Below are 27,500 nucleotides of genomic sequence, written 5' to 3'. Positions count from 1 at the left end.
TAAATCACAAGACAGGGGGGGGGTGTTGTCAAGGCAACATGATTGAGATGAGGGATAACCTGTTCCAAGATCCAGAACGTGGCCCGCTGGGACACTATCTCAATGATATCTTCAGATTATTTTTCACTTCGCTTTTGGATTACACTGTGTAATGGGGTGAGTGCTACACAAAAACATCACACCGAAAACACCTCTCACCTCAGCATCTCTATCGTAGCTGTCACTTATCTTATCAATGTCAATAATTAAATAAGAAATCTATAAAAAATCTATAATTTCCACGGATTTGATTTCAGAGTAGATGATGAATTAGCAATAATTCACTTGATGAAGTGAAATCAGATGCAACCGAATAAAACCACGGCTTGAGTCGAGTGAAAACGGACGATTGACGAGCTTTTAAAAGCGAAAGTTAATAAAAACACAAGGTATAGCTGAAGGCTAAATACTGGGTCCTCCTCCAATAGTCCACAAAAGCAGATTGATGCATTTTATACAATAAAAACACGATGCAGGTGCAGATAACACTGTGGGTTTGCTTGAAAAGTCGGGAAATTTGTAGTGCCAGTGAGACCAAGGACTAAGTTCCTACAGATTGCGTTCTCAGGACTTTCTATCCATCTCAGTCCCACGAGTTTGGGAAAAAGGCTTTTGTGTACTCTGCTCCGTTTACCTGGGCGGAAATGGACTTCAAAAATCTCTTAAACTCCACAGATATGTGCGTAACCCATGCGTATGATCATTTCTAAGCAAAGTGTTGGACTTATCAATTTGAACGTGTGCTTGACTTTGTGCGTATATTTACGCACAGTTCCGACCGTGCGTACCTAGCGCCCGGTGGTAGAATATGAATATTGCATTGTGAAAATAAGCTTCCGTACATTAGTTTCAACACTGGCATGTTCTGTATGACCCATAATTCATTATAGTTCATTGTAAAATAGCGACAGTAGTGTAATTATTGTCAAACCCTATAAATATAGCATTTGGAATAGGTCTTTCTTTCCGAATGAATGCAGCATGGTTTATATATAGGGTTATCGGAATACTATGGGGTGCACTGACTGCGCTCGCGGGGAACTGTTTTCAGAGATAGCAGATAGGAATGAATGAATGAATGAATGAGGGGCAGTCTAATTGCCGAGAGAACATAATATTAACTAGAGTCCGCTATACCCGAGACACCTCCTTCATTTGTACCGCAATTTGAGACCGAAATTGGAGCGTGGAACAAAACGCACAAATGCCATCCCCATGCACATTCAAGTCAGTCTCCACCCTCGGGTCTTTGGCCACCGGCACGGTCCATCGTGATATTGGAGATGGATCGAGCAATAGACTGTTACTGTACATTTACATTTACATTTAGTCATTTAGCTGACGCTTTTATCCAAAGCGACTTACAAGTTCTGTACGACAAGCCATCAGGAAGAGCACAACTCTATCAGCTGAGTAACAATGTTCATCAAAGTGTTGAGTGCTACAGTGTAGGTTAGTTTATTAGGACAAGTGCATGACAGTATGGTTAGTTAGGGTTAGATTTTTTTTTTTTTTTTTTTTTTTTATTCAGATAATGGTTGAAGAAGTGAGTCTTTAGTCGACGGCGAAAGATTGGACGTGTTTCGGCTGTCCTAACTGGGGTGGGTAGTTCATTCCACCATTGTGGGGCAAGGACTGAGAATAGGCGACTTCTCTTTGATGACCCTCCCGGAGCTTGGATAGGAGTAGGTCTGAGGCGGCCAGAAGATGCAGAGCGTAGGGGTCTTGAGGGTGTGTAGTTAGAGACCATTGACCGGAGGTAGGCGGGAGCAGTTCCCTTTGCCGCACGGTATGCTAGGTCAAGGGCCTTGAAGCGGATTCGTGCAGCAATGGGGAGCCAGTGCAGGTCCCTAAGAAGTGGGGTGACATGGGCCGACTTCGGTAGGTTTGAGATCAGGCGGGCCGCTGCGTTCTGAATGAGTTGAAGAGGCTTAGTGGCAGTGGCCGGGAGGCCAGCGAGCAGTGCGTTGCAGTAGTCGAGGCGGGAGATGACTGTTGATTGGACGAGGAGTTGGGTGGCTTCTTTTGTCAGGAAGGGGCGTATCCTTCTGACGTTGCTCAGGAGGAATCGGCAGGTTCTGGTTGTCGCTGCGATGTGAGCAGAGAAGTTCAACTGGTCGTCGAGGACAACACCAAGGTTCTTGGCGGTCGGGGACGCGGTCACAGCTGCATTCTCGACTGTGATGGAAAGGTCGGTCAGGGGGGAGGATTTGGCCGGCAGGTGGAGCAATTCTGTTTTGCTTAGCTGTCAAAGCTCCATCACAAATGCAGTTATGTGAATAGAAAGGGATTCCACTCAGTGATGCGCATTTGCCTGATACATGTTGTTGCTGCATGCCGGGAGGAAGGCAATGCTGCATGTTTTCAATTCATTAAATAAAAGGGATACTTTTTGCAAGGGTTTACTGACTGTCATACAAATAATCAACCAACTACATACTGTAACTTTTCAGTGCATGTTTTTATTTACATTGTGACAACAGCCTTGTGAGCTCCCGCACACAGACATGATGGAATTCAAGTTCAAGTTTGTATTGATCACATATAGGCAGGCTACACATGGCGTAGGCTACATGGCAGTGAGATTCATTGTTCTTGTATATGCTCTCGTATTATTGTTTATATAGGCTACCTAATACCGACATCAAAATAGATTGTATGCCTCTACAAATCATATGCAGGTAGAAAATTGACGGAGAACTTTAATCCCTGGGTATTAATCGAACAAAACGAAGAAAAGGCATATTCCAGCATGGTTATTAATGACAGCAATGGCAAACAGTGGTTAACGGTCTTTATTAGTGTTTGCGCTGCCCAGGCAGCAATGGTCTTTAGGAAGTTAATAGATATCATATCCGACATCACCATACGTATACATGTCTGTCAGCCTGTCGCGTATTTCTCCCATAACACGCTTCGCTCGGCTTAGTCCACTTTTCCACATTTCATGGGGGTGATTCATTACCGTATATGGTTAATTACGGGCGGTTCTATATGCAAATACTTAAAATCGTGCACGAGCGCAGAGCGTAGAACAAATGGTATTTATCAACACGGAGTGTGCGTAGAACCTGTGTATGCACGTGTGATACATCCCGATTTTTCTGTACGTACACACATTCTAAATTCTGTGCTTAAGAACGAAAATAGAACACTTTCTAAGCATTGTTGATAAATGAGGGCCCAGGCTTTTATTACTTTGCATAGTTTCTCAGGTTAATTCCTACTGGTTACTGTACACGCTGCATTAATGTTACATGTGTTTGTTTACAATGTTTGATGCTTAGCCTAACCCTTCCCTCTCAATCAATCCCCTGTAACCAGCCCCCCCCCCCCCCCCCCCAGGCTGCTGCTTGCTCTTTTTATTTTTATCTTTTTCCCCTTTGTCTATGTTCATTTACTGTCCTGTATGGTTGTTCTTGTTTATTGTTTTATGTCAGGTGTTGCTCGAAAAAGAGCTTCTTACCTGGTGAAATAAAGGTTAAATAAAAAAGGTGCGCTTGATTTCCATCACAGTTGAGTTGCACCTAGGAGAAGCAGCAGGCCAAAATTAATTAAATTATGTAAATTCTGTCTGGGAGCCAAGTTAGATTAGAAAGTTTTTTCTGTTTAAAAAAATTATAAATATTTACAAATGCCGGATCTTTGATCTCTCTCCTTATAATAATAGACGATGATGGAATGAGAGCGAGAATGTAATTAAAGCGATAAAATGACTCTCGCGTCATCCACATTGCCACACTGAAAATAGTATCAATATAAATTCCTATATGAATTAATAATACACGTGTTTGTAGTAAGTGGCATGCGTGCATGAATTAAACCAAGAAATAATTTTCTTCTCAAGCAAGATGAATGGGGAGGGGGCTGAGCTGCACTGCGGAGAACACAGGGCCACTCGCCGCACTTAATCAAATAAAATGGGAACATTTCTCTTCACGAAACCACGGTCGTAACTCAAACTCCTCACCAAGTCGAGGGGCGAGGAGTATAGCGTTGCGTTCTCTGGGCTATAAATCAACTTGGCACTTGGAGTGTCCTCTGCTACTGTACCTGAAGTCCTTCCAACCAGGCTTTCACTTGAACAGTTCATCGCAATGCAAGGAGACTTTGGCGGCGAGACCCGACGGCTATACGGTATATCCTCTGATCTCTGGAACCATATGTATCCCTAATGGTCCGCAATCAAACCCCACCAGAGAACATTCTCTCCTGTGTCTCCTCTACTCCATCTCTCTCTCAGCCTTCCTACTGTCACAATAAATAACCCTCTCTCCTGTGTCTCCATTACTCTTGTCTCCATCTTAGCCTTCCTACTGTCTCAATAAAGAGCCTTCTCTCATGTGTCTCCTCTACTCCATCTCTCTCTCAGCCTTCCCACTGTCTCAATAAAGAACATTATCTCCTGTGTCTCCTACTCTGTCTCCATCTCAGCCTTCCTACTGTCTCAATAAAGAACATTCTCTCCTGTATCTCCCCTACTCAGTATCCATCTCAGCCTTCACACCATCTCAATAAATAACCCTCTCTCCTGTGTCTCTCCTACTCTGTCTCCCTCTCAGCCTTCCTACTGTCTCAATAAAGACCCTTCTCTCATGTGTCTCCTCTACTCTGTCTCCCTCTCAGCCTTCCTACTGTCTCAATAAATAACCATCTCTCCTGTGTCTCCCCTACTCTGTCTCCCTCTCAGCCTTCCTACTGTCTCAATAATGTATACTGAGGGGTGTGACCTGGACATTATCCTCTTAAAAAAAGAATTGCATGACACAAGGGAAGAATTTCACTGAGAAAAACTCCATATATAACCACATATAGCCATGCCCATATTTCAACGTTTATTTGCATGGCAAGCGATTCTAATTCATCCAGGTGTGTATGACATTTAAACCCCATAACCTCCATGTAAATACACCCCAGAGAGTCTTCACTAATGGCCCAGTGACCTAACTGTGCACCAAAACAAACTCCCCAGATACACAATAGAGGGTCTTAAGGGAGAGCCGCTAATGCTAGCTTAGTGCGGAGGCGCTCTTCCTGTCACACTTCCTGTTTCGTCTGCCACAGGAAGGAAGTAAAGAAGGAGGGGTGGAGGGTGTCTATTCTCACTGGAGCATTGTGAGTCTTCCCCTACTACTTCCTGTATGCTCACAATGGGCGCAACCCCAGGTCCACACAGATGGTCAGACGGTCAACCCCCAGGCTCCCTGCGTCTCCTTGTGACTTGTTAAGTATATTTAAGGCAAGACACAGAGAGACATGTGGGGAGAAAAGACGAGGATTCTACTGATACAGTATATATCACAAGATACCACAGATATTTACCACAGAAAGATATGTACTTCCGGAGGGGGGGCAGCCAGATAGCTTTCTACTGAACGCACAGAGAGGAAACTGGTATCTATCTTCTTGTCTCTCTCTGGACAAGTATAAGGAACAGTATAAGGAACAGCATCCGACCAAGTAACCTTCTCTCCTTGTGTCTCCTCTATACTCTTTTATCCCCCTTTTAAATCCCACCAGTCCATACCTGGATCCACTCTCTGACTGTGTCATCGGAGGGTGTCCAGCCGTTCTCCTGGTAGTTGAGGCGCGAGCGCTCCGGGGACCAGTTAGAATTGTACTGGGAGGAGGCGCTGATCTGCTCCGGCGTGATCGAGCCCGACTCCATCCCCAGTGGCTCCGTGCACGCAAAGTCTGTTCAGCACACACACACACACACACACACACACACACACACACACACACACACACACACACACACACACACACACACACACACACACACACACACACACACACACACACACACACACACACACACACACACACACACACACACACACACACACACACACACACACACACACACACAGTTTTTGTGATTAGATATCAAACATGTCCTTTTGTTTGTAGTGTTTTACTCAAGATGCACTGAATGAATACAGACTTTATAGATAAACATTTAATTCAGAAATACCAAATTCTTTTATTGTGGAGCTCTTGAAATCTTCAGCATTCTTCACATTCAATATTCGGGGTACACCTCTGTACACCTCTGTGAACAACAAGTCAGCAGAAGGGGTACACCTCTGTGAACAACAAGTCAGCAGAAGGGGTACACCTCTGTGAACAACAAGTCAGCAGAAGGGGTACACCTCTGTGAACAATAAGTCAACAGGAGGGGTACACCTCTGAACAACAAGTCAACAGGATGGGTACACCTCTGAACAACAAGTCAACAGGAGGGGTACACTTCTGTGAACAACAAGTCAACAGGATGGGTACACCTCTGAACAACAAGTCAACAGGAGGGGTACACCTCTGAACAACAAGTCAACAGGAGGGGTACACCTCTGAACAACAAGTCAACAGGAGGGGTACACCTCTGTGAACAACAAGCCAGCGGTGAAGGGTCAGTGGTGTGGTTCGTCTAGCAGTGCCTCAATGTGGATTTATTCCTAGCAAGTGACCGTGGACAACAGTGTGGACAACAGTGTGGACACTGGTGAATTGACAAAACACTGAGTAATCACTGCAGCTGTCAAAAGTCAAGCTGTCCTCAAGCAAGTCATTTAACCTCAAACTGATCTGGTGGAAAGTGATCAGACAGTATCAGACTGTGGTTGTACTGGGTAGCTCTCAGGTGTGTTGGATTAACCTTCTACCAAGCGCTGTCCCCGGCCAGCCCTAACTTTGCCTGACCTGACCTAAACACCTACCACTGTATAAATGCATGTGAAATGTGTCTGTCCAGACACATTCGGTGTAAAAGACTAAACACCACTTTGCCTGAATTAAGGGTGTTTACATACGTACTTTACTTACTTATCCTGTTATAATCATAACGAAAACCAGTCATATATTTCAGGTGTGAATGCGTGGAAGTGTGTGAGTGTAAACAGGGTGAGTAAGTGCACAGTCAACCATCGCATGAATAGAAATAGATAAATGACTCTGAGGCGCTCACCCTCGTCAGTTTGCCCGAGGCGCAGGCTCCTCTCGCGGATGGTGTAGTTGGCGGAGAAGCCCTCCTTGGCGATGGCGCTGTCAGTGGTGATGGTCATTGACAAGATCCCTGTGTAGGAGATGACGCGGCCGGGGGAGCCCTGGCCACAGTACCTGCCGATGTGGGGGCCCACTGATGGAGGGATGGAGGGAGGGAGGGAGAGAGAGAGAGAGGGAGAAAAGGAACGTCAGTCTTGTAGAGACGTTGTAGAGATTAGGTCCTTCTGTTTCGCTCACGTCAGCTACACTCTGCTATCTGGGGGACACTGAGTGCTTTAGGAACCATATAATGTCAGCAGCCATTGTGTACATAGCAATTTACTTGTGTCCCAGCAACAGAGCGGGATCGGGATGGTTGGTCCTGAGAGGTCCTGGGGGGTGGGTTTAGGGGAAGTTGTGTCTTTTATTTTTTATAATTTTGATATTTTAATTTAGATTTTATTTTTATATATTTTTTTATAATTATATATATAAATTATTTATTTAAAATGGTCCTGCTCTCTTTGTCGCATGACCCCACATGTTATTGTTATTGTCTGTTGATCTGTTAATGATTATTACTATATTATTTAATTTAATTTATTCCTTAAATTATTCTTTACATTATTTATTATTGTGTTATGGTATGTCTTGTTATATGTTATGTGCAATATTTGATAAAACAAAAAGCAATGTACTTGTGTCCCGGTGTAGACTCACATTCATTCAATATCAATATTGGTTGAAGTATGGAAAATGCTGTTACTAATCCGAATGATGTTCGTCATGTTGGACTGCATAGCAATGGGATGTGTGATCAAAGGGAAACTGTATTTTGAACATGAACATTCGCACATAGTTCAGAAATCATTTTGTGGGACATTTGGCACACTGCAGGATAAAGGCAGACTGCTAGGCATAAGAGCCCTGCTTGATATTGTACTTTGTTGAAAAAATCATTATACCCCAAGCTACCCTTAGAGACAAAACAGCATTTGTATGTGTTATGAATGAAATGTCTCTGACACGCTTCTTTTTGTTTTAATATTACATCCCAGTTTGTGGGAAATCTACTGGGGTTATCTAGTGCAGCAGCCTTCATACAAGCATCACAAGATGCTCATCTCCAGTCATCTTCAATCTCTCACCTCTCACAGCTGATGTGGCACCTTGAGGCAGAAATAGAAGTGAGATACCCAGTTATTTACACCTGTACGCAGACAGGATATATATATATGGACGTGTTTTTCTTTTATATATATATAAGAAAAACACGTCCATATCAAGAGACGTCTGGAAAGACGTCATGGAGTGTCATGGAGAGGGACCCTGTCGGCCACCCGCCCCCTGCGGACGGGTGTCCCCCAGGGCTCTGTCCTAGGACCCCTTCTCTTCTCCCTCTACACTAAATAATAATAATAATAATAATAATAACTTTATTTGTATAGCACTTTTCATACAGATGTTGCAGTTCAAAGTGCTTCACAACAGTAAAAAATAGGCATAAGCGGGCATAAAAAGATAGACAGGTAGCAAGGTATGGCAAATCACAGTGTTTCACATTAGGATCTAGCATCCCAATAGGCTCTCCGCTTACAGTTTTCAGTAACACAAATAATAAAAATAGTTTAAAATGATTCAGTTTAAAAATAGTCTAAAAATTATAAAATAGAACAGACATAAAAAATACAGGCATGAGCGAGCATAGCAAGGTATGGTAAATCACAGTGTTTCACATTAGGATCTAGCATCCTAATAGGCTCTCTATTCAGTAATACAAATAATAAAGTAGTTTAAAATGATTAAGTTTAAAAATAGTCTAAAAATTATAAAATAGAACGGACATACAACAACAGTAAAAATGTAAATAGCAAGGTTACAGTAAAAAGTGTGAAAAATAGTTTAAAATGATTCAGTTTAAAAATAGTCATCAGTAAGAAGTAAAAAGTGTGATAACCGACACATGAATTTGATAGGCAGTGTAAAATAAGATAAAATTAGCATAGTAAAGTAGGCAGGGTAAGAATAGTGCAGGTAAGTCATTGAAATGCCTGAGCAAAGAGATAGGTTTTAAGCTGTCTTTTGAAGATGTCTAGCGAGTTGGCTTCCCTGATGTTTTGGGGTAGTTTGTTCCACAGTTTTGGGGCATAGTTGATAAAGGCTGCATTACCGATCCTCTTTTGACTGTTTCTAGGAGCCTCTAGTAGTCCAGCAGCTGATGATCGCAGTGTTCTTGCTGGCGTGTAATTTATTAGAGTGTTGGTGATGTAGCTAGGTCCCTGTCCATTTAGAGCTTTGTATGTAAGGAGAAGGACCTTAAAGTAAATTCTAAATGTTACAGGAAGCCAGTGTAAAGCAGCTAAGACTGGACTAATGTGCTCTCTCCTTTTGGTTCTAGTTAGCAGTCGGGCTGCGGAGTTTTGGATTAGCTGAAGCCTCTCTGTGGTTTTCTTAGGGAGACCTGTGAAAAGTGCATTACAGTAGTCTAACCGGCTAGATATGAATGCATGAATTCGCTTCTCAGCATCGTTCTGATTAATAAATGGTCGTACTTTTGCTATATTTCTGAGATGGAAGAACGATGTTTTCGTTACTTTGCTAATATGAGAATTGAAGTTCAGTTCTGAATCTATGATAACCCCGAGACTAGTGACCTCAGATTTGATCCAAGGGGTTAGTCCTCCTAGGTTCTTTATTAACGTTTCTTTTTTAGTTTTGGGGCCGATAATTAGAATTTCAGTTTTGTTCTCATTTAGTTTCAGGAAGTTCTTACTCATCCATTTATTTATTGCCAGTAAGCAGTCTGTAATGGAGCTGATCGCTGTATCATTTGGTTCAGCAGATATGTACAGTTGTGTATCATCCGCATAGCTATGGAAATCTACATTATGTTCTCTGATGATATCACCCAGCGGTAACATGTAAAGGGAGAAGAGTAAAGGACCTAAGCAACTCCCTTGTGCAACTCCATAGTTGTTGTCGTATATATCAGACATGTGCTCTCCTAGTCTAACATAGAATTTCCTCCCTCTGATGTATGTTTTGAACCAGCTTAGTACATGTTCTGAGAAACCGACAAGGTTTTCAAGACGATCGATTAGAATATCGCGATCGATTGTATCAAATGCTGCACTGAGATCTAGCAGGACAAGGATGGAGATCTTATTCTCGTCAGAGTTTAGCCTGAGGTCACTGATTATTTTGGTGAGGGCAGTTTCAGTGCTATGATATTTTCTGAATCCCGACTGAAATTCTTCTAAGATGTTGTTTTCTTCAAGAAAGGAATTTATTTGAACTGAAACTATCTTTTCAAGTACTTTGCTAATGAATGGTAGGTTGGATATTGGACGATAATTTGCCATTTCATTACTATCCAAGTTAGGTTTTTTTAGTAATGGCTTTACAACTGCTGTTTTAAAGGCATCTGGGAAAATACCAGTTCTAAGGGAAGTGTTTATGATATCTAGCACAGGGCTTGAAACCCTATTAAACACCCGTTTGAAGAAAGCTGTAGGCATAGGGTCAATGTCTGAGGTGGAGGAGTTACATTCTGAGACAGTTTTGCAGAGTACATCTAATGTGATGCATGTGAAACTTCTCATGGTTACATTGCACGGTTTGCTGCAATCAGCTTTATTTCCATCATGAGTAATGCTGGCCCTGATCAAGGTTATTTTGTTGTTAAAGAATAGTGCAAGTTCTTCACACTTAACCGTTGATGACTGAGGAGGTGTAGGGGCAGTGTTGAGTAGTAGGTTAATAGTGGAAAAAAGGATTCTGGAGTTTCCAGCATTTTCTGTAATGATTTTAGAGAAGTAGTCTTTCCTTGCTAAGCGGATTTTTGTTTTTCTCCATTTTCGCTCTGCTGCACGACATTTCCTTTTTTCTTTGTTGACAGCATTATAGTTGAGGCTCTGGTTTTTTTCTTTTTCATTTTTAGTGGGGCGACAGAATCTAATACGACAGTGCATCATTGAGATTTTCTACCATTTCATTTAGAGAGCTGTCATGATTGTGTGGTTCATGTAATCTGATAAGATTAATGAACTTTGATTCAGCCTTGTCGTTTAGGAGCCTCTTTTTAACTATGATTTCTTTTTTTGTTTTAGTAAGGGTTATTTGAGTATCAAAAAATATACAGTGATGGTCGGAGACAGGTAATTCAGTTATTGAGACATTTGTTATGCTTAGCCCAGTTGTTGTTATAACTAAGTCTAATGTATTTCCAAGCTTGTGAGTTGCATTTGTTATATGTTGTGTTAGGTCAAAGCTATCCAGTAGATTTTCTAGCTCTATAGTTTTGGAGTCTGTTTTCTTATTAAAATGGATGTTCAAGTCTCCATTTAGGATCACCTTATCATATCCGGTAACACATAATGAGATCAGTTCAGAGAGCTCCTGTATAAATATTGGTGAGTGTCTGGGCGGTCGGTAAATCGTGACAATAATGATTGATTCTGTTTTCAGCTCAATGGCAAGATATTCCATCGACATGAACTCGCCTAGTTCCGTGATTCTAAACAAGAGTTTTGAGGAGAAAATTGCTGCAACTCCGCCACCCCTTCTATTTTTTCTGGGTATTTGATAAAAATTATAGTCTGGTGGAGAAGCCTCAATCATTATTGATGTAGCTGTGTCATTATTTAGCCATGTCTCTACTAGGCAAATGCAATCTAAGTTATTTTCTTTAATCAGATCATTTACTAAAAATGTTTTATTATTCAATGATCTGACATTTAGGAGGGCTAATTTTATTAGCTGGACTTCTTTAGAGGAGGTCTGCTTTGGCTTGACCTTGATGGCTTTGAGGTTAATAGCAGGTGAACGCATTGATGGTGTATATCTGTTATAGCTTTTACCATGCCATTGGCTGGTTAAGATTACCGGTATGTTTTGAAAGATGGCATGGTATTTGTACTATTCATTTAATACACTTTTTGGTGCTAGCAGATTGTCCATCTCCTCTAGTGCATGATGAGCTGGTTTGATTAGCGCTCTCGGGGACATTTGATCAAGCGGGTTGCTGGTGGCCATGATGGCCTTGTCTGGGGACAGGACGCCTTGTGCTCGTGCTTGTATCACGAGTTTGATGCCCTTGGAAGTCACTAAGGCATGACGTAGGTTTGCTGCTAGAAGCTTCGAACCAAGGCGGTTTGGGAAGAATCCATTCCTCTGAAAGCGTTCAGGATTATTCCAGAACACATTAAAATTGTCAATGAAATTCAGTCCGTGTGTAAGACAGGCAGATTCTAACCATGAATACAAATTTAGGAGTCGACTAAAGGCTTCTTGTCCTCTGCGATAGCATGCAATTGGTCCACTGATGGATACATCCTGATATTTGTCTAGTGTGTTCATTAAGCAAGTGAAATCCTCTTTCAATGTCTCTGTGCCCGTTTTCCTTCGCAGGATGTCAAACGATCCAGAGTGAATGACAATTTTTGTTATGTTTGGCCCGATGAGTGTTGGAAGTATTTTGGTCAGCTCCTTCACAGATGTGTTTTCTAGACATCGATTTTCTGTGTTTGCCATTTCCACGTACCTTGTTGTGGAATCTCCAATCAATATGCAGTCTGTTTTCTGTGTGAAGTTAGTATTTTTCTTTCCAACAGTTCTGGGGCTGTTTGTTTTTGGATTAGGCAGAGTCTGCCGGTTCTCACCACAGTCTTGTGGCCTTGGTGAAATAGCCTCGCTAGCTGTACCACTAGCCTTCTCAGTAGCCGTCATGTTAATGTTAGTCTCGTACCTTCGACGTTTGCTCTGTTTTCCTCGTCGTCTCATCGTTAGCGTGTGCTCTGATGTGCCGGCTGTTAGCTTCGCCAGCATTAGCGTAAGCTCCGGCATGCCAGCTGTTTGCTTCGCTAGTGTTCGCGTGAGCTCCGGTATTCTTGCTATTAGCGTCGTTAGCGTGAGCTCCGTTACGCTCGCTGTTTGCTTCGTTAGCGTTGTTAGCCACGCTTCTATGTCTCTTTGCTTTGGGTGTTGATATGCGTGTTTCCGAGAGTAGGTTGAAACTATTTCCTGGCGGTACCGGGGGTGAGTTCCTGGTTCGTTTATTTCTCCTTTTATCCTTGACGGTGGTCCACTGCTTTGGTTTAGCTCCTTGGTTGTGCCAAGGACCGTCTTTTGGGTGGTGCTGTTCTGTAGCTACTAGCATACTAGGCCAGGTCTCAATCATGGTATTGTTGGCTATATTTGTAGTAGCTTCAAAAATAGAGTCAAGGAGTTGCTCATCCTGCTGTATTTGGTACAGGGTAGAAACCCGAGCCTCCAGCTCTACAATCCTCATACTCATCTTCAAGCAGTTAGTACATTCTGTGGGAGAGCCGAGTCCCGGCATCTTCCCTTATTTCCTGTCTTTTCAGGTTAGGCTAAGCTGAAGCTAAGCTAGGTACTTAGCTGGTGGTGGTGGTGGTGATGATGATGATGGTGGTGATGATGGTGGTGGTGGTGGTGATGGTGGTGGTGGTGATGGTGGTGGTGGTGGTGGTGATGGTGGGTCACTCACTTCACAACCGGGGTCTTTATGAAATATCATACACGAGAGCTGTCCGTCGCTCTCTCCTAAACGGGGCAGCTTCCGTCGCCCCGGAGATGTCCGTTTCTCTCTCCTACACGGGGCAGTTCCGTTGCCCTGGAGCTGTGCTATTACTCACACGACCAAACCACTGTCGTCTTCCGTCTCGTTAAAACTCAAAATAACAAGGAAAACCTTCCTCGTCTTTCATAAATATCCTTGCCTTGCGACATAGTCCTTTGTGTGTAGCTGATAAGACGGCTCGCTATTCCTCCCACGGAGAATCTTGCTACTCGTCCTTTCGACTGTGGTAAAAAATCTGAATAGATAAGAAAATTCACAGTTCTGGAGAAGTACCATAGGAACTGGGAGTTAACGTACAGAGTAATTAAAGTTGAAAGGGCTGTAATAAATCATTATAATAGCGATAGGCAAAAGCAGCGGAGCGGAGCGACAGTAAAAGCAGCTTGCTTTGCTGAAGCAGGAAGTAGGAAAATCACTGGGCAACATGATCACGTCTCATGGCTTCTCGTATCATTGTTATGCCGATGATACTCAACTCTTCCTCTCCTTCCCTCCCTCAGATATGCACGTCTCTGAGCGGATCTCGGCCTGTCTGTCTGACATCTCCGCCTGGATGACGACCAACCACCTCAAACTGAACCTAAGCAAAACAGAATTGCTCCACCTGCCGGCCAAATCCTCCCCCCTGACCGACCTTTCCATCACAGTCGAGAATGCAGCTGTGACCGCGTCCCCGACTGCCAAGAACCTTGGTGTTGTCCTCGACGAACAGTTGAACTTCTCCGCTCACATCGCAGTGACAAACAGAACCTGCAGATTCCTCCGGAGCAATGTCAGAAGGATCCGCCCCTTCCTGACAAAAGAAGCCACCCAACTCCTCGTCCAATCAACAGTCATCTCCCGCCTCGACTACTGCAACGCACTGCTTGCTGGTGTAGCCAGTCTCGTATTGCTCTGCGTTGTGTTTCAGATTCGACCCCTGTTAAGGGATTGCCCCGAGTGGGAGTTGAACCCCGGTATCCCGCGTCGCGGGCGGCATCACAGACCACTATACCAAGAGGTGAATTCACCTCTAAGTAATGGGTCTGGATGCCTTTTTTTAAGGGGAGTGAGTTTACTTGCAGTACCGCTACATGCCACAGTCACTTCACAACACATGAAGTCCATCGTGACTGTGGATATACTCACGGACCTCCGTTACACTCACCCCCCTAAACTCACACCACTCAAGGCATCCGGGTCACGGCACCACTGTAGCCGGTCTCGTATTGCTCTGCATTGTGTTTCAGATTCGACCCCTGTTAAGGGATTGCCCCGAGTGGGAGTTGAACCCCGGTCTCCCGCGTCGCGGGCGGCATCACATACCACTATACCAAGAGGTGAATTCACCTCTAAGTAATGGGTCTGGATGCCTTTTTTAAGGGGAGTGAGTTTACTTGCAGTACCGCTACGTGCCACAGTCACTTCACAACACATGAAGTCCATCGTGACTGTGGATATAGTCACGGACCTGCCACCAAGCCTCTTCAACTCATTCAGAACGCAGCGGCCCGCCTGATCTCAAACCTACCGAAGTCGGCCCATGTCACCCCACTTCTTAGGGGCCTGCACTGGCTCCCCATCGCTGCACAAATCCGCTTCAAGGCCCTTGACCTAGCATACCGTGCGGCAAAGGGAACCGCTCCCGCCTACCTCCGGTCAATGGTCTCTAACTACAAACCCTCAAGACCCCTACGCTCTGCATCTCCTGGCCGCCTCAGACCTACTCCTATCCAAGCTCCGGGAGGGTCATCAAAGAGAAGTCCCCTATTCTCAGTCCTTGCCCCACAATGGTGGAATGAACTACCCACCCCAGTTAGGACAGCCGAAACCAGTCCAATCTTTCGCCGTCGACTAAAGATGCACTTCTTCAACCATTATCTGAGTTAAATTAAAAAAATTTAAAAGAAAAAAAGATCTAACCCTAATAAACAAACAAACAAACAAACAAACAAACAAACAAACATCCTGACCATACACATATCAAATACCTCTAGACCAGAGTACTAGTGGTACAAATAAAAGTACTCACTTCAAAATGAAGGTACCTCAAATCTGGATTTACAGTACAGTACTTTTTACTTGTAAAAGTACTTTGTTACTGCTGAAATCAGCATATTGTCATGTCACTGCAAGCTCCCATATTCCCCATTGGAGTAGAATCAATTAAGTTAACTTACAAGTCCTGATTTGAGATTGTGTAAGTCTTTATGCTACTGGGCAATATGGTGCTTGGATGAAGAAATGCAAGATGGGGTCATTTTGTTTTATTGTTGGATTATTGAATCATGTGTTCACATTATCGTATCATGTGTGCACGTTATCGTATCATGTGTTCACATTATCGTATCATCATATCACATTATCGTATCATGTTTTCACATTATCGTATCATGTGTTCACATTATCGTATCATGTTTTCACATTATCGTATCATCGTATCACATTATTGTATCATGTGTTCACATTATCGTATCATGTGTTCACATTATCGTATCATCGTATGACATTATCGCACGGATACTAACTAAAACTAGAAAATGTTATCACATCCCACCAGTTTGTCCGCCTTACACTGGCTTCCTATTCAAGCCCGATCTGACTTTAAAGTGCTACTCCTCACCTACAACATTTTAAATGGGCTTGCACCGCTCTATCTATCCGATCTCATCTCTCGATACTCGCCCGCTTGTGCTCTGCGCTTCTATCGATCCCTAGGGTTAAAAAGAAATCCGCCGGCCACAGAGCCTTTGTCTACCGCTCTCCCTACCCATGGAACAAATTACCTGCCATCGTCAGGGGTGCCTGCCCATCTTTTCTCTCTCTCCTTCAACCTACCCTGATCTCACCTGGTCGGGGACTGACCCTTAGATTAATCTGTCTAGTTTAGTTAGGATGTCTATTTGCTCCCATGTCTGCTTTTCTGCAGACATGGGAGAACCTTTTCAACCTCTGTCTCTGTCTCAATCGGTCCCATGGAACAGCTTTATACCGCCTTCTGTCTGGCCTGCAGTGCTGAACCTTCTGAGTGGCTTCTCCTGCCCCCCGGGGCATACGGCCCTGAGCTATTGTCTTATTTCTCATCCTGTATCCATATGCCTGCAGTAGTTCTATCTATTACTCAATTACTATGATTCTATTGTCACCATGCATGCTTATGCTCACTACATGTATTTATGTTTTTATTGCTCCATCTCCGCCCACTACAAACACGGGAACTCTCGAACCCCTGTCCCAACCCCCCCCCCCCCATCTCTCTGAGTGGTTGTCTCGTAGTGCTGACAAAGGTGGTGGATGTCTCGGGGTCTTGGCCAAGATTGCAGTGACTGTTCTACGTGCACCACCGAGACCATGGATCAGCTTCTTACCGTCTTCTGTCCGTGGTCTGTCAACGTGGTTTAGACGTGGAGTTCATTGCTGGGTTAAGTACTTCTATTCTATTCACATAATATGCTTACTACATATATCAATTCTATTACTAACATGCTTACCACTTGTATCTATTGCTATGTCCGCCCATCACAATCACGCGAACTGTCTAACGCCTGTCCCGTCTCCCTGTCTCCCTGTGAGTGGCTGTCTCGGAGTGATGATCGGAGTGTTGGACGTCCCGTGATGATGACCGGGACGATGCGACCCTCTCTGCTCCCTTTGCCTTAAATAGATCCACTATATCAGCTCTATCTTTAATCTTTCAAAACCCCCATATTGGAGGTTCCCGGGAGGGCGACGGACCCGACCGTGCGAAGAGGCACTCGAGCAACTCAACGCACAGGGTGAGCAGACCGTGGCCTGACCCCACGACTACACGCGCGCACAACCCGCATGCCACCCGGGAACGAACGGAGGGAACAACCTCGTTACTGCCCCCAGAATCACGGGGTCAAGGGTAACCCCAACCCCGTGGCAAGGCCGTAGCAGCGGAGCGCGAAGGAAGGCCCAGACCCACCAAAGGGACTGGACCCCCTGGAACGGGGGCCTGGAGAAGTCCATGATGCCAGCATCAAGACCCCACCAGGTGGCACTTAGTGACCCCGCCCCCCACATCGCCAGCGTATTCGGACAAAGGCCCCTCAGCCGAGCGGGCCCTGTCCCCCCAATAGTACACCGCCTGGCACACTGACCCTGCAGTACAGGCAGTCAGTACGGCCGTAATAACAAGACTTACCACGGAAGCAGGCAGCGCACCGGGGAAAAAACCAGGCAACAGGCTGTTAACCCGAGCCTGGAGACTGCGGACGAGACAGGCGCCAGAGGGGTCAGCTGAACACAGCCGCCCCGGCGGAAGGGGCGTATGCTGGCGTTGTCGTCACCATGACAAACCTCCCTCAAAGCGAAGGCTGACACAATTGGCAGACGTCATGAACGTGCAGGGGCACACTCAACCGGGCAACCCGGGAGTTGACACTGCACCGACACACCAGAGAACCAACCACCCAGGCATTACCCTATGCGGTGGTCGGTCCCATAACCCCTCAGGAAAAAACTCCAAAACGTACCTGCGGCACCACCGCAGTACCCGTGTTTCAGTTTCCAACAGGGTTATCCCGGGCCTACGGGTCAACGAAAACATTACTTCGGACCGGGCCCGGTGATACGGGGAGCACAGGGTCCCCCGAGGAGGTCAAAGACCACCCCAACAGGCCCCTCTTCGCCACGCGTAAGAGAAGAGCGAAAGAAATGGAGAACCAGCCCCAAGCACCCCGTACTTGGTATTCCCAGGAGGTCACCCAACCAAGTACTAACCAAGACCAACCTGCGTGGCGGCCGAGATCTGACGAGATCGGGCGTGTACAGGTTGGCACGGCCGTAAGCCATTACGACAGTGTAGAACACAATGTACCCAACAAGGGCTCCATAGCGCTTAACCCCGTGACACCCGGACCGACCTGGCATTTTTCCCCCTGAAAAAAGCCCAAGTCCCTCAGGGTACCAGAACAGCAGATCTGCATCCCCGGCGGACAACGGGTGCAACTGATCCGGACCAGCGTGACCAGAACCAGTCCCGTGCCCTAACCACGCCGACCTGCCAACTCCAGGAGAAGGGGCAGACATGCGTGTTGATCTTAAACATGAAAAGAAGGCGCCACCCAGACGTTCGGTGCAAACCGCGCCCGGCGGCCCACCCCCAGGGCGTGAGACCCTTCTACGTATGTTCAGATCCATTCCGTCATCATCCCCCGATATGAACGAGAATCCGTCGACAACCACACAGGTCGTCGGAAGAGGAAAAACCCCCATCCCAGTTGCTTTATAAAAACGCTGTTTTAACCCCAAGCAATCAAGGCGCACCAGTCAGTTGCTTAATGTCCAACAGAACATCCCGAGCTAGCACTATGTGTGTGTCGGGTATATCCACATCAATAATAGGCTATTTAGACCTTTCATTGAATCCCCAAGGCGCCCAGGGGAACGACAAGAGGGGTGAGATGCAACCAACTCCAACTCTTTATAATAATAAAGAAGAAGCATCAACAGTATAAACCCAAACTGCACAGCTGGGAGTAAAAACTGTTTACATTTTTACATCCAGTCACTCCTTTAGTCAGAGAGTATAGACCGAACTTTCCCAGAAGCCTTCCCACATGAGTCGTAGTAATGAAAAAGACATGTCAACTGTGAGTCACGTGACCAACCGACTCAAGTTTACACATAAAATCGAGCGTAGCAGACCCGCAAGCCCTACGCTCTAACCCGACACTTTAACACCACAAACCTTACGTAAAGATCTTTAACTCACGGAAGCCGTCGCCATAGCAACGCATATGCTATGACGGGGGAAACCCTGTACACGACTCCTGTTTGTAATAGGAGTCGTGTCAGGACAACCCTCCCCCCCCCCCCCCCCCTGCCAAGACGTTGAACGGCTCGGCCCTGACTGGCTCAGCAGAATGAGAAAAAATCTCCTAAACCAATCAAGTGGGAAGGAGGGGTTTATTCGGCACCCCCTCACACAAACCCTTTTTCCCCTACACACCAAAAACAACTGTAGCATTTTGAGACCTTCGGTAGAATGCCAATGTATAGCAAAAGCTAATACAATGCCCGCTACCCACAGACTGTGAACAGGATTTATAACAAAACAAGTCGTGTGTGTGTGAATCCTACACCTGCTTTCTATGTCGTACATAGCAAAAACACTGACAGAGAGTAACGGCCAGGCCATGGAACGTGTGTGTACGAGTATTACTGCAACTAACACAACAGTGTCGTGGATCAACATTACTGTGCTCAAGCAACGGAACATACCACCAGCTTCTACCTGCATGTGGAGCGTCAGGCTAATAGAACCTTTCTATGACTGAGTGTATGCTTGCAGACCTTGCTTAATCTCGTAACACAACATGACTCATCTCTCAATGTAATAATGCAAATTCACGTTTCGCAACCCCATCATATGTATTGTTGAAGAAACACACAGTTTGTTTGGCCAATAATATAGTCCCCTTTTTAGGGAACTTTTTATTTATTTTTACGGCACAAAATCATGAGGGGGCCGGGGAGGGTGTAGAGGGGACCACAAGAGGAAAAGTCACTTTAGCGGCATCTGCCGCCTCGAGCCGTTCGAGTTTTGCCACCCCGAGAAGCCCCGGAGGGACGGTAGTGGATCGGCTGCTGGTCACGTCTTTCCCTACCGTCTCCTCCGGTCGTGGATGGGCCGGCGGCAGCAGAATCGCCGTCTCTCCTCCTGGCCTTCTTGGAGGGGCCAGCAGTGGCGGCGGAGGCAGTGGTAGGCACGGCGGAGGGAGCTCGACGTCGTGGACGCCTTCTGACTCCACCGGCAAGAACGGGAGGCGGAAAATGGGGCTGGAGCACGGACCGCTCCTCTGCCATTTCTCTGCACGTTGAGGTCATCAGCTGCAGGGCCTTCCCGAATAATCCAGCATCGGAGAGGTTGGCCGTCAGAAGAGGGGCTCTCTTCTTCTCCGGCACTCGAGCCTGCTCCAGCCAAAGGTGGCGCTGGGTCAGGGTGGCCAGGGCGCGCATCTTCCCCGAGGCTATGGCCTGCACCTGGGTAAGATGCAGGACAGCTCCTGCCGCCTGGGTGATCTGATCGCATTTTACCTCGGTCAGACCCGTGCCGCCCGTCATTATCCCTGATACAAATCTAGCCAGCTGCGCGATGTTAGAAGCCACAGCCATCGACTGTGTACCAGCGATAAATGACTGGTCACCCCAATATGCCAATCGCCTAGCCGATCTTCCATGGAGAACCGGCTTGCAAAATGGCTCCCACACCACATCCGGACAGAGGAGAGCGGCCATCGGCCTATCAAGCCGTGGCACGCCCTCTCTCATACCTTCGACCAACCCCGACACCCGCGTAACTGGTACGTAGGCGGGAGTAAGTCCCATGATGTGAGACACCGCCTGGCCCCGACGAACATAGGCCCCCATTGAGGGGAAAAAATGGGTAGACAACGTCCACCCCTCTCACCGGGCGACGCTGCCAGAGATGACCTATGAGATCATCAGGGGCAGGAGCAGGCAATGGCTGCGGCACGCCGTTTGCAGCGGCTGCTACCGCCATGAGCTCGGGAAACAAAGCCTGCAGTTCCCCCTGCTGACTTTCCTCCACCGAACCCGCATCCCTCACATGCAGCAGGCTTCGACCGGTTGAGGAGCCACAGTCTGATGTGGCTGATAGCAGGGCATCCTGCCGAAGAGGCCGAGGTGGTTCCCCGACATCCTCGAACAAGGCGCCCCAAGGAGACATTTCTCCCCCTCCGGTGTTTCCTGGACGGGAGGGATACTCGCCTCCACAGGGCCTTCAAACAAGAATCCGTCCGACTCTTCCATGAAATCCTCAGTTTCCATCGGACATGCAGAGACCGACGCATCCTCGCTGGTCTCCAGCAATTCCCCAAACCCAGGCCGTTCGCGTCTGCAGGCCACCATCTTGCGACGTGAACGGGCAGACGCGAAAAGCTTGCGTCGCAAATCCTCCGGAACCAAAAGAACCGGCCGCTCAACAACGGACGATTCCCTGGAACCAGAGTCGAGATCAGGCCACCGCCGGGGCGACGGCACCGATGCACCGGCTCCTCGGAGAGGCAAACTATCCATCGGCTGTCTCCTGGGCTGGGTTGGCAACCACGAAAGTGGCAGCAGCCCCGCACCAGCACGCACGACAGAGGCGGGAATGGAGAACCGCTGGTGAAGAGTGGGTCTACTCTCCGAGGTAGACATTATGACTTTTTCTTTTTGAATAGCTATGAGAGAAGAAAAAACTAAGCACAATGTAAACACGTCTCAACTCTTTTCAACTAACAACACGTCAAGTGGGGATCTACAGAGGCACTCCTTGTGGTGAAAGCGAGAAGGAGGAGAGCAGATGGCCACACACCTGCTTATGAAGGTAAGCTAATGAGGGGTGTGGTCAGACGAATACTGGGATAAAGGTACATTGTGGAATTTTATTCAGTGCGCGTGCACGTGTGCGAGGACAGTGCATGAGTGACGCCGAGCGAGAGCCACTATGATGCAGAACAACTGTTCGCCTGTTTTACTGCAACACTACTACTGTATCACCGACATCTAAGAAGGGAGATCCCCCCTTGAATGGCCCTTCTAAGGTTTCTCTCCTCCACATTGCCTGTGGTGCATTTTCTCCTATTGCTAGGTTTTAGTGAGTTTTTCCTTACCTTCGCGTGGGGTATGTATGGGAGTGTTGCATTTTTTTTACTATTTTTTGGACTTTATGGTGTTTTTGTTTTGTTCTTGACTTATTGTGATGCTTCTTCTTGACTTTTTTAAAGAAGACGTGTCCGGCCCATGGGGACATTAACGTGTGTTGTGGGGCCTTACAAATAAATTAGATTTGATTTGATTCGTATCATCGTATCACATTATGGTATCGTTTGACTACACCAAGCCCCTGCCGGCCCACCTCACTCTCTTTGGACACACTGTACAACATGGCTTGTTATCTGGGTTTTGTTGCACATGTTTTCACACTGCGCTTTGGCACACGCACAAAAATAGAACCCTCAAGAGTGCAGAAACACACACGGACAAGAACATACACACCCACACATACTGCACACACGTACAAGCACACACACGCACACACACAAATGTCAGACTCAAACACATGCACATACATACACATACGTGCAATCAGGCGCATCAATTCACAAACACACACACACACACACCACACACCTGGCATGCGATGTATACTGGCACGTCTTTAAAGTGCATGTTATTGTTTGATTCAGTGTTTCTATACACCTGTGCCAGTCTTTGTAATGCCTCACATTTCCCATGCCAGTCTGCTCCCTGGCACTGCCCTTTAGGGGTGGCACAGGAGGAAGTGGTGTGGTGCCAGGCAACGCAGCGTGTGGGCACAGCGGGTGACCGCGGGCCAACCCTGGCACCCGACACGGGCTTGTTCAAATGCACGGGCCTTCCCCGCCATGATCTCTCCACGCTGTACGACTGTTTCAGGCGACAATGGATGCTGGGAAACGCGGTCAAAAACGAAAAAATTTAAACAATGGATGAACCAGATCAGGCTCGTCCTCAGCGACGTGGAGCAGCGGCTCAGAGAGAGACGAGTTGAGAAAGTGTCTCTTGTTCCGTCTCTCAGTCTCTCCCTACTTCCCACACTCCCATAGAAATGTCTGATTCTCCTCCCCTCTGTGTTCCCTTGTTCCCTTTATACCCCCCCCCCCGCTGTCCACCCACCCTCCCTCCCTCCCTCCCTCCCTCCCTCCCTCCCTCCCTCCCTCCCTCCCTCCCTCCCTCCCTCCCTATCTCTCCCTTTGTTTTCTCTGAAGCCAAGATGCTCAAGGTGAACTGTGTTACCATCTGCTACCTCGGCGAATGACCGCGAGGAGTGAAGAAGACACACTGACCACCTCCAGAAGCTCAGGAGCACGTGTTGGTTTGTTACAGGCTGTTAATCACTCTCTTAATATAGCAGAGATTTTAGCAGAGACCTTTAGATTAATCTGTCTAGTTTAGTTAGGGTACAGGGTACTACATGGTACTACAGGGTACTACATGGTACTACATGGCACTACAGGGTACTACATGGTACTACATGGCACTACAGGGTACTACATGGTACTACATGGCACTACATGGCACTACAGGGTACTACATGGTACTACAGGGCACTACAGGGCACTACATGGCACTACAGGGTACTACATGGTACTACATGGCACTACAGGGTACTACATGGCACTACAGGGTACTACATGGTACTACATGGCACTACAGGGTACTACATGGCACTACAGGGTACTACATGGTACTACATGGCACTACAGGGTACTACATGTCTGCTCTTTTGCAGCACCACAAACATGGGAACTCTCTAACTCCTCCCCCCCTTCCCCCCCTCCCCCCCCTTCTCCCCCCCCTCCCCCCCTTCCCTCCCCCATCTCTCTGAGTGCCCGTCTCCTAGCGCTGACTAAGGTGATGGATGCCTCGGGGTCTTGGCCAAGATTGCAGTGACTGCTCTACATGCACCACCGAGGCCTTGGATCAGTTATCTACCGTCGTCTGTCCGTGGTCCTGTCAACTGATTAACAGTATTAACAGACTGTTAACAGATTAACAGTCAACGCGGTTTCATTGCTGGGTTAAGTACTTCTATTCTATTCACATAATATGCTTACTTCATATATCTACTCCATTCACATATATGCTTACCACTTGTATCTATTGCTATGTCCGCCCACTACAATCACATGAGCTGTCTAACGCCTGTCCCGTCTCCCTGTCCCCCTGTGAGTTGCCGTCCTGGAGTGCTGACCGGAGTGTCGGACGTCCCGTGATGAAGGCCGGGAGGTTGCGACCCCCTCTGCGTGCCCCCCTGTCTCCGGAGGTCTCGTAGTGGTGACCGGAGTGCCGGATGTCCCGCGAAGATGTCGGGGAGTTCGCGACCCTCTCTGCGCCGCCCCCTATCTCCCTGTCTCCGGCTGTCCCTGAGCAATGACCGGAGTGTTGAATGTCCCGTGATTAAGACGGGGAGGACGCGACCCTCTCTGCGCCGCCCCTGTGCCTCAAATAGATTCGCTATCAGCTCTATCTTCAATCTTTCAAAATGTTCAGTTGCTATCGCTATCAGCTCTATCTTTAATCTTTCAAAATGTTCAGTTGCTATTGCATGCACTCATCTGTGTTTCACTACACACTTGAGTGCATGCTTACCAACTGTCCGTCTGCAACACTACTATCACCGACATCTAAGAAGGGAGATCCCCCTTGAATGGCCCTTCTAAGTTTCTCTCCTCCACACTGCCTGTGGAGCATTTTTACCTATTGTTAGGTTTTAGTGAGTTTTTCCTTACCTTCGCGTGGGGTAGGTCTGGGAGTGCTTGCATTCTTTCAATTATTTGCATTTATTTTAAATTTGTTGGACCTTATGGTGTCCTTGTTCTGTTCTTGACTTATTGTTATGTTTTCTTCTTGACTTGTTTAAAGAAGACCTGTACGGGCCCATGGGGACATTAACGTGTGTTGTTGGGCCTTATAAATAAATTTGATTTGATTTGATTTGAATGTTCAGGTACTGTAAGGTTCCATCAACACCTTTTAATAATGTGTCTCTTAATATAGTTTATATATATATATATGTATATTAAACTATTTAGTATAATATATATATATATATAAAATGTATTATTATAATATATAGGCCTACTATAATATAATATAATAATACAGCCTATTTCTATCTATCTATCTATCTATCTATCTATCTATCTATCTATCTATCTATCTATCTATCTATCTATCTATCTATCTATCTATCTATCTATCTATCTATCTATCTATCTATCTATCTATCTATCTATCTATCTATCTATCTATCTATCTATCTATCTATCTATCTATCTATCTATCTATCTATCTATGCACCCTCCCCTCCACCTCCCTCCCCTTCCCCCCTCCCCCCTCCCCTCCGCACCACCTCACCTGCGGGGAAGCCGTCCCAGATCTCCAGCCAGTCGTAGCGACAGACGGCTCCAGGCGGCGGCGTGGTGTCGGGCTCCATGTCAAAGCTGTCAAAGTCCACCACGATCTCGGACATCTTGGGGGCGAAAATCATGAAGGTGCACTCCAGGTTGTTAGGGTACTTGTCCGGGAAGCCGGGGGTTGTGATCACCCCCCGTGGAGCCGTCAAGTTCCTGGAACACTCGGGACCTGGGGACAGAAGAATAATGGATGAGTTTTCTTTCTTCCAAATGTCACGCCACGGTGTGACCAGTGTGGAGGAGTATTTAATAATAATAATAATAATAATAATAATAATAATAATAATAATAATAATAATAATAATAATAATAATAATAATAATAATAATCAAATCACAGTTTTAAAATGATGAAAACCGGGAGGCCTATCAGGCTCATGTTAGCAATGACAACTAGGACTCATAGTGAAGGTATATTAGTCAGCTTCATGTACCTTCCTCTGAGAGCCCCCCCCCCCCCAGACTGTGTGTGCAATAACAAAAACAATAAAAGTCAATAAACTCTTAAATAAAACTCAGCAGTCGCATTCCTGAAATGACCGACACCGCACGACACCCTGAATATAGAGTTGATTTGTTGACAAAACACATGTCATTCTCGACCAATCATCAAGGTCCTCAGCTGTGATTGGTCCCTCCCCCTGTCGGTGCCAGGGGCCTGTCTCTGTCTGTGTTTTGACTGGGTTTGGTATTTATTGACTATTGCAGACACCCCAGGATGTTGGTGGAGACAGTAGCCATATACATACAGTACTCACTCACTCACTCACTCACTCACCTCACTCACTCACGCACTCACGCACTCACGCACTCACGCACGCACACACACACACACACACACACACACACACACACACACACACACACACACACACACACACACACACACACAGGTAGTACAAGTGTAGATGATAGAAAGTCACATATCTGAACAGTGAAGCAAGACATCTAGCCAACGAGGCTGCAAAAGTTGCTCATGACATTTAGTTAGCATGCTAACAACGTAGCGTATCGACTGGTTGCTATTCAAATGCTGCCATTATGATATAAGGACACATTTTAAACTTTTTAATGTAATTTCTACATGTAATTTCCACTTTCCAGATCCACAATTGCTGAATGAATGAAAAGGATTGTTATTGCCCATGCTACGGCAGTCTTTGGGGAATTGGGGCAAGTTTCCATTCAGTCAAGCCAGCGATTTCCAATTAGCACAAAACATGTGATGAAATGAATGAATCGTAAAAAAAGATGAATAAAACCAAAATAGATCCACACTAGTGCACTGCAACCTTGCCCAGGCCCGACGGGGCCCGGCCCGGCCCGGCGGTTCGGGCTGGGTAGGGCTTTTTTTTTAATAAATAATTCTGGCTCGGCCGGGCCCGGGCACTCGATTGGTTGTGTTGGAATATAGCCAGTTGGCGAACGTTTTAATTTGTTCTTGGGATGTATGTAGCCGGTTTTGTTAATGGTGTTCAACGCGTTGCTGACGTCTGGTGAGTGATGTTTACTATTTGCTGGGTCGCAACTGCTACTTGTTTTGTTGTGATTTTCATTACGTTGCTCTGCTCGAAATCTGATTTCTGTTTTCTGTTTGTTTGTTTGACTGAGTAGGCTATTGTGTGTCGTGTGTGTGTGTGTGTGCGTGTGTCAAAGAAGATTCTATAGCCTTCACGTTTTACGAGGCTGATGTGTGACAGTGTGAGTCAGTCTATATAAGCGAGCACTGGGAGAGACGGCATTGCGAAACAGGCTATGTAAATGCTTCTTAGTTTTGTTTATTTATTACGTTCATATAAAACCGTGTTTCGAATATTTAAAACAAATACAAAAAAATTATATTTTTAATAATAATAATAATAATAATAATAATTATTATTTTTTTCGGGTTTTCACGCGGGCTAG

At 46.1% G+C, this 27,500-nt stretch overlaps 1 protein-coding gene across 1 annotated transcript in view; it reads right to left on the bottom strand.

Annotated features, from left to right (window-relative positions):
• LOC311226748 (neuropilin-1a-like) overlaps nucleotides 1-27,500 on the bottom strand; it is a gene marked incomplete at both ends in the record, with an annotated part of 147,750 nt that overhangs the window by 76,057 nt on the left and 44,193 nt on the right. The window contains 3 exons of the mRNA XM_084312158.1: nucleotides 5,567-5,733; nucleotides 7,007-7,177; nucleotides 25,538-25,765. Of these exons, the coding sequence (XP_084168284.1) occupies nucleotides 5,567-5,733; nucleotides 7,007-7,177; nucleotides 25,538-25,765 (566 nt within the window). The remainder of the gene's footprint in view (nucleotides 1-5,566; nucleotides 5,734-7,006; nucleotides 7,178-25,537; nucleotides 25,766-27,500) is intronic.

Source organism: Notolepis coatsorum (genome assembly GCF_963971535.1).
Source record: "Notolepis coatsorum genome assembly, chromosome: 4".
In the NCBI taxonomy this organism is placed as follows: Eukaryota; Metazoa; Chordata; class Actinopteri; order Aulopiformes; family Paralepididae; genus Notolepis; species Notolepis coatsorum.
This window is presented reverse-complemented; position numbering and strand designations above follow the sequence as displayed.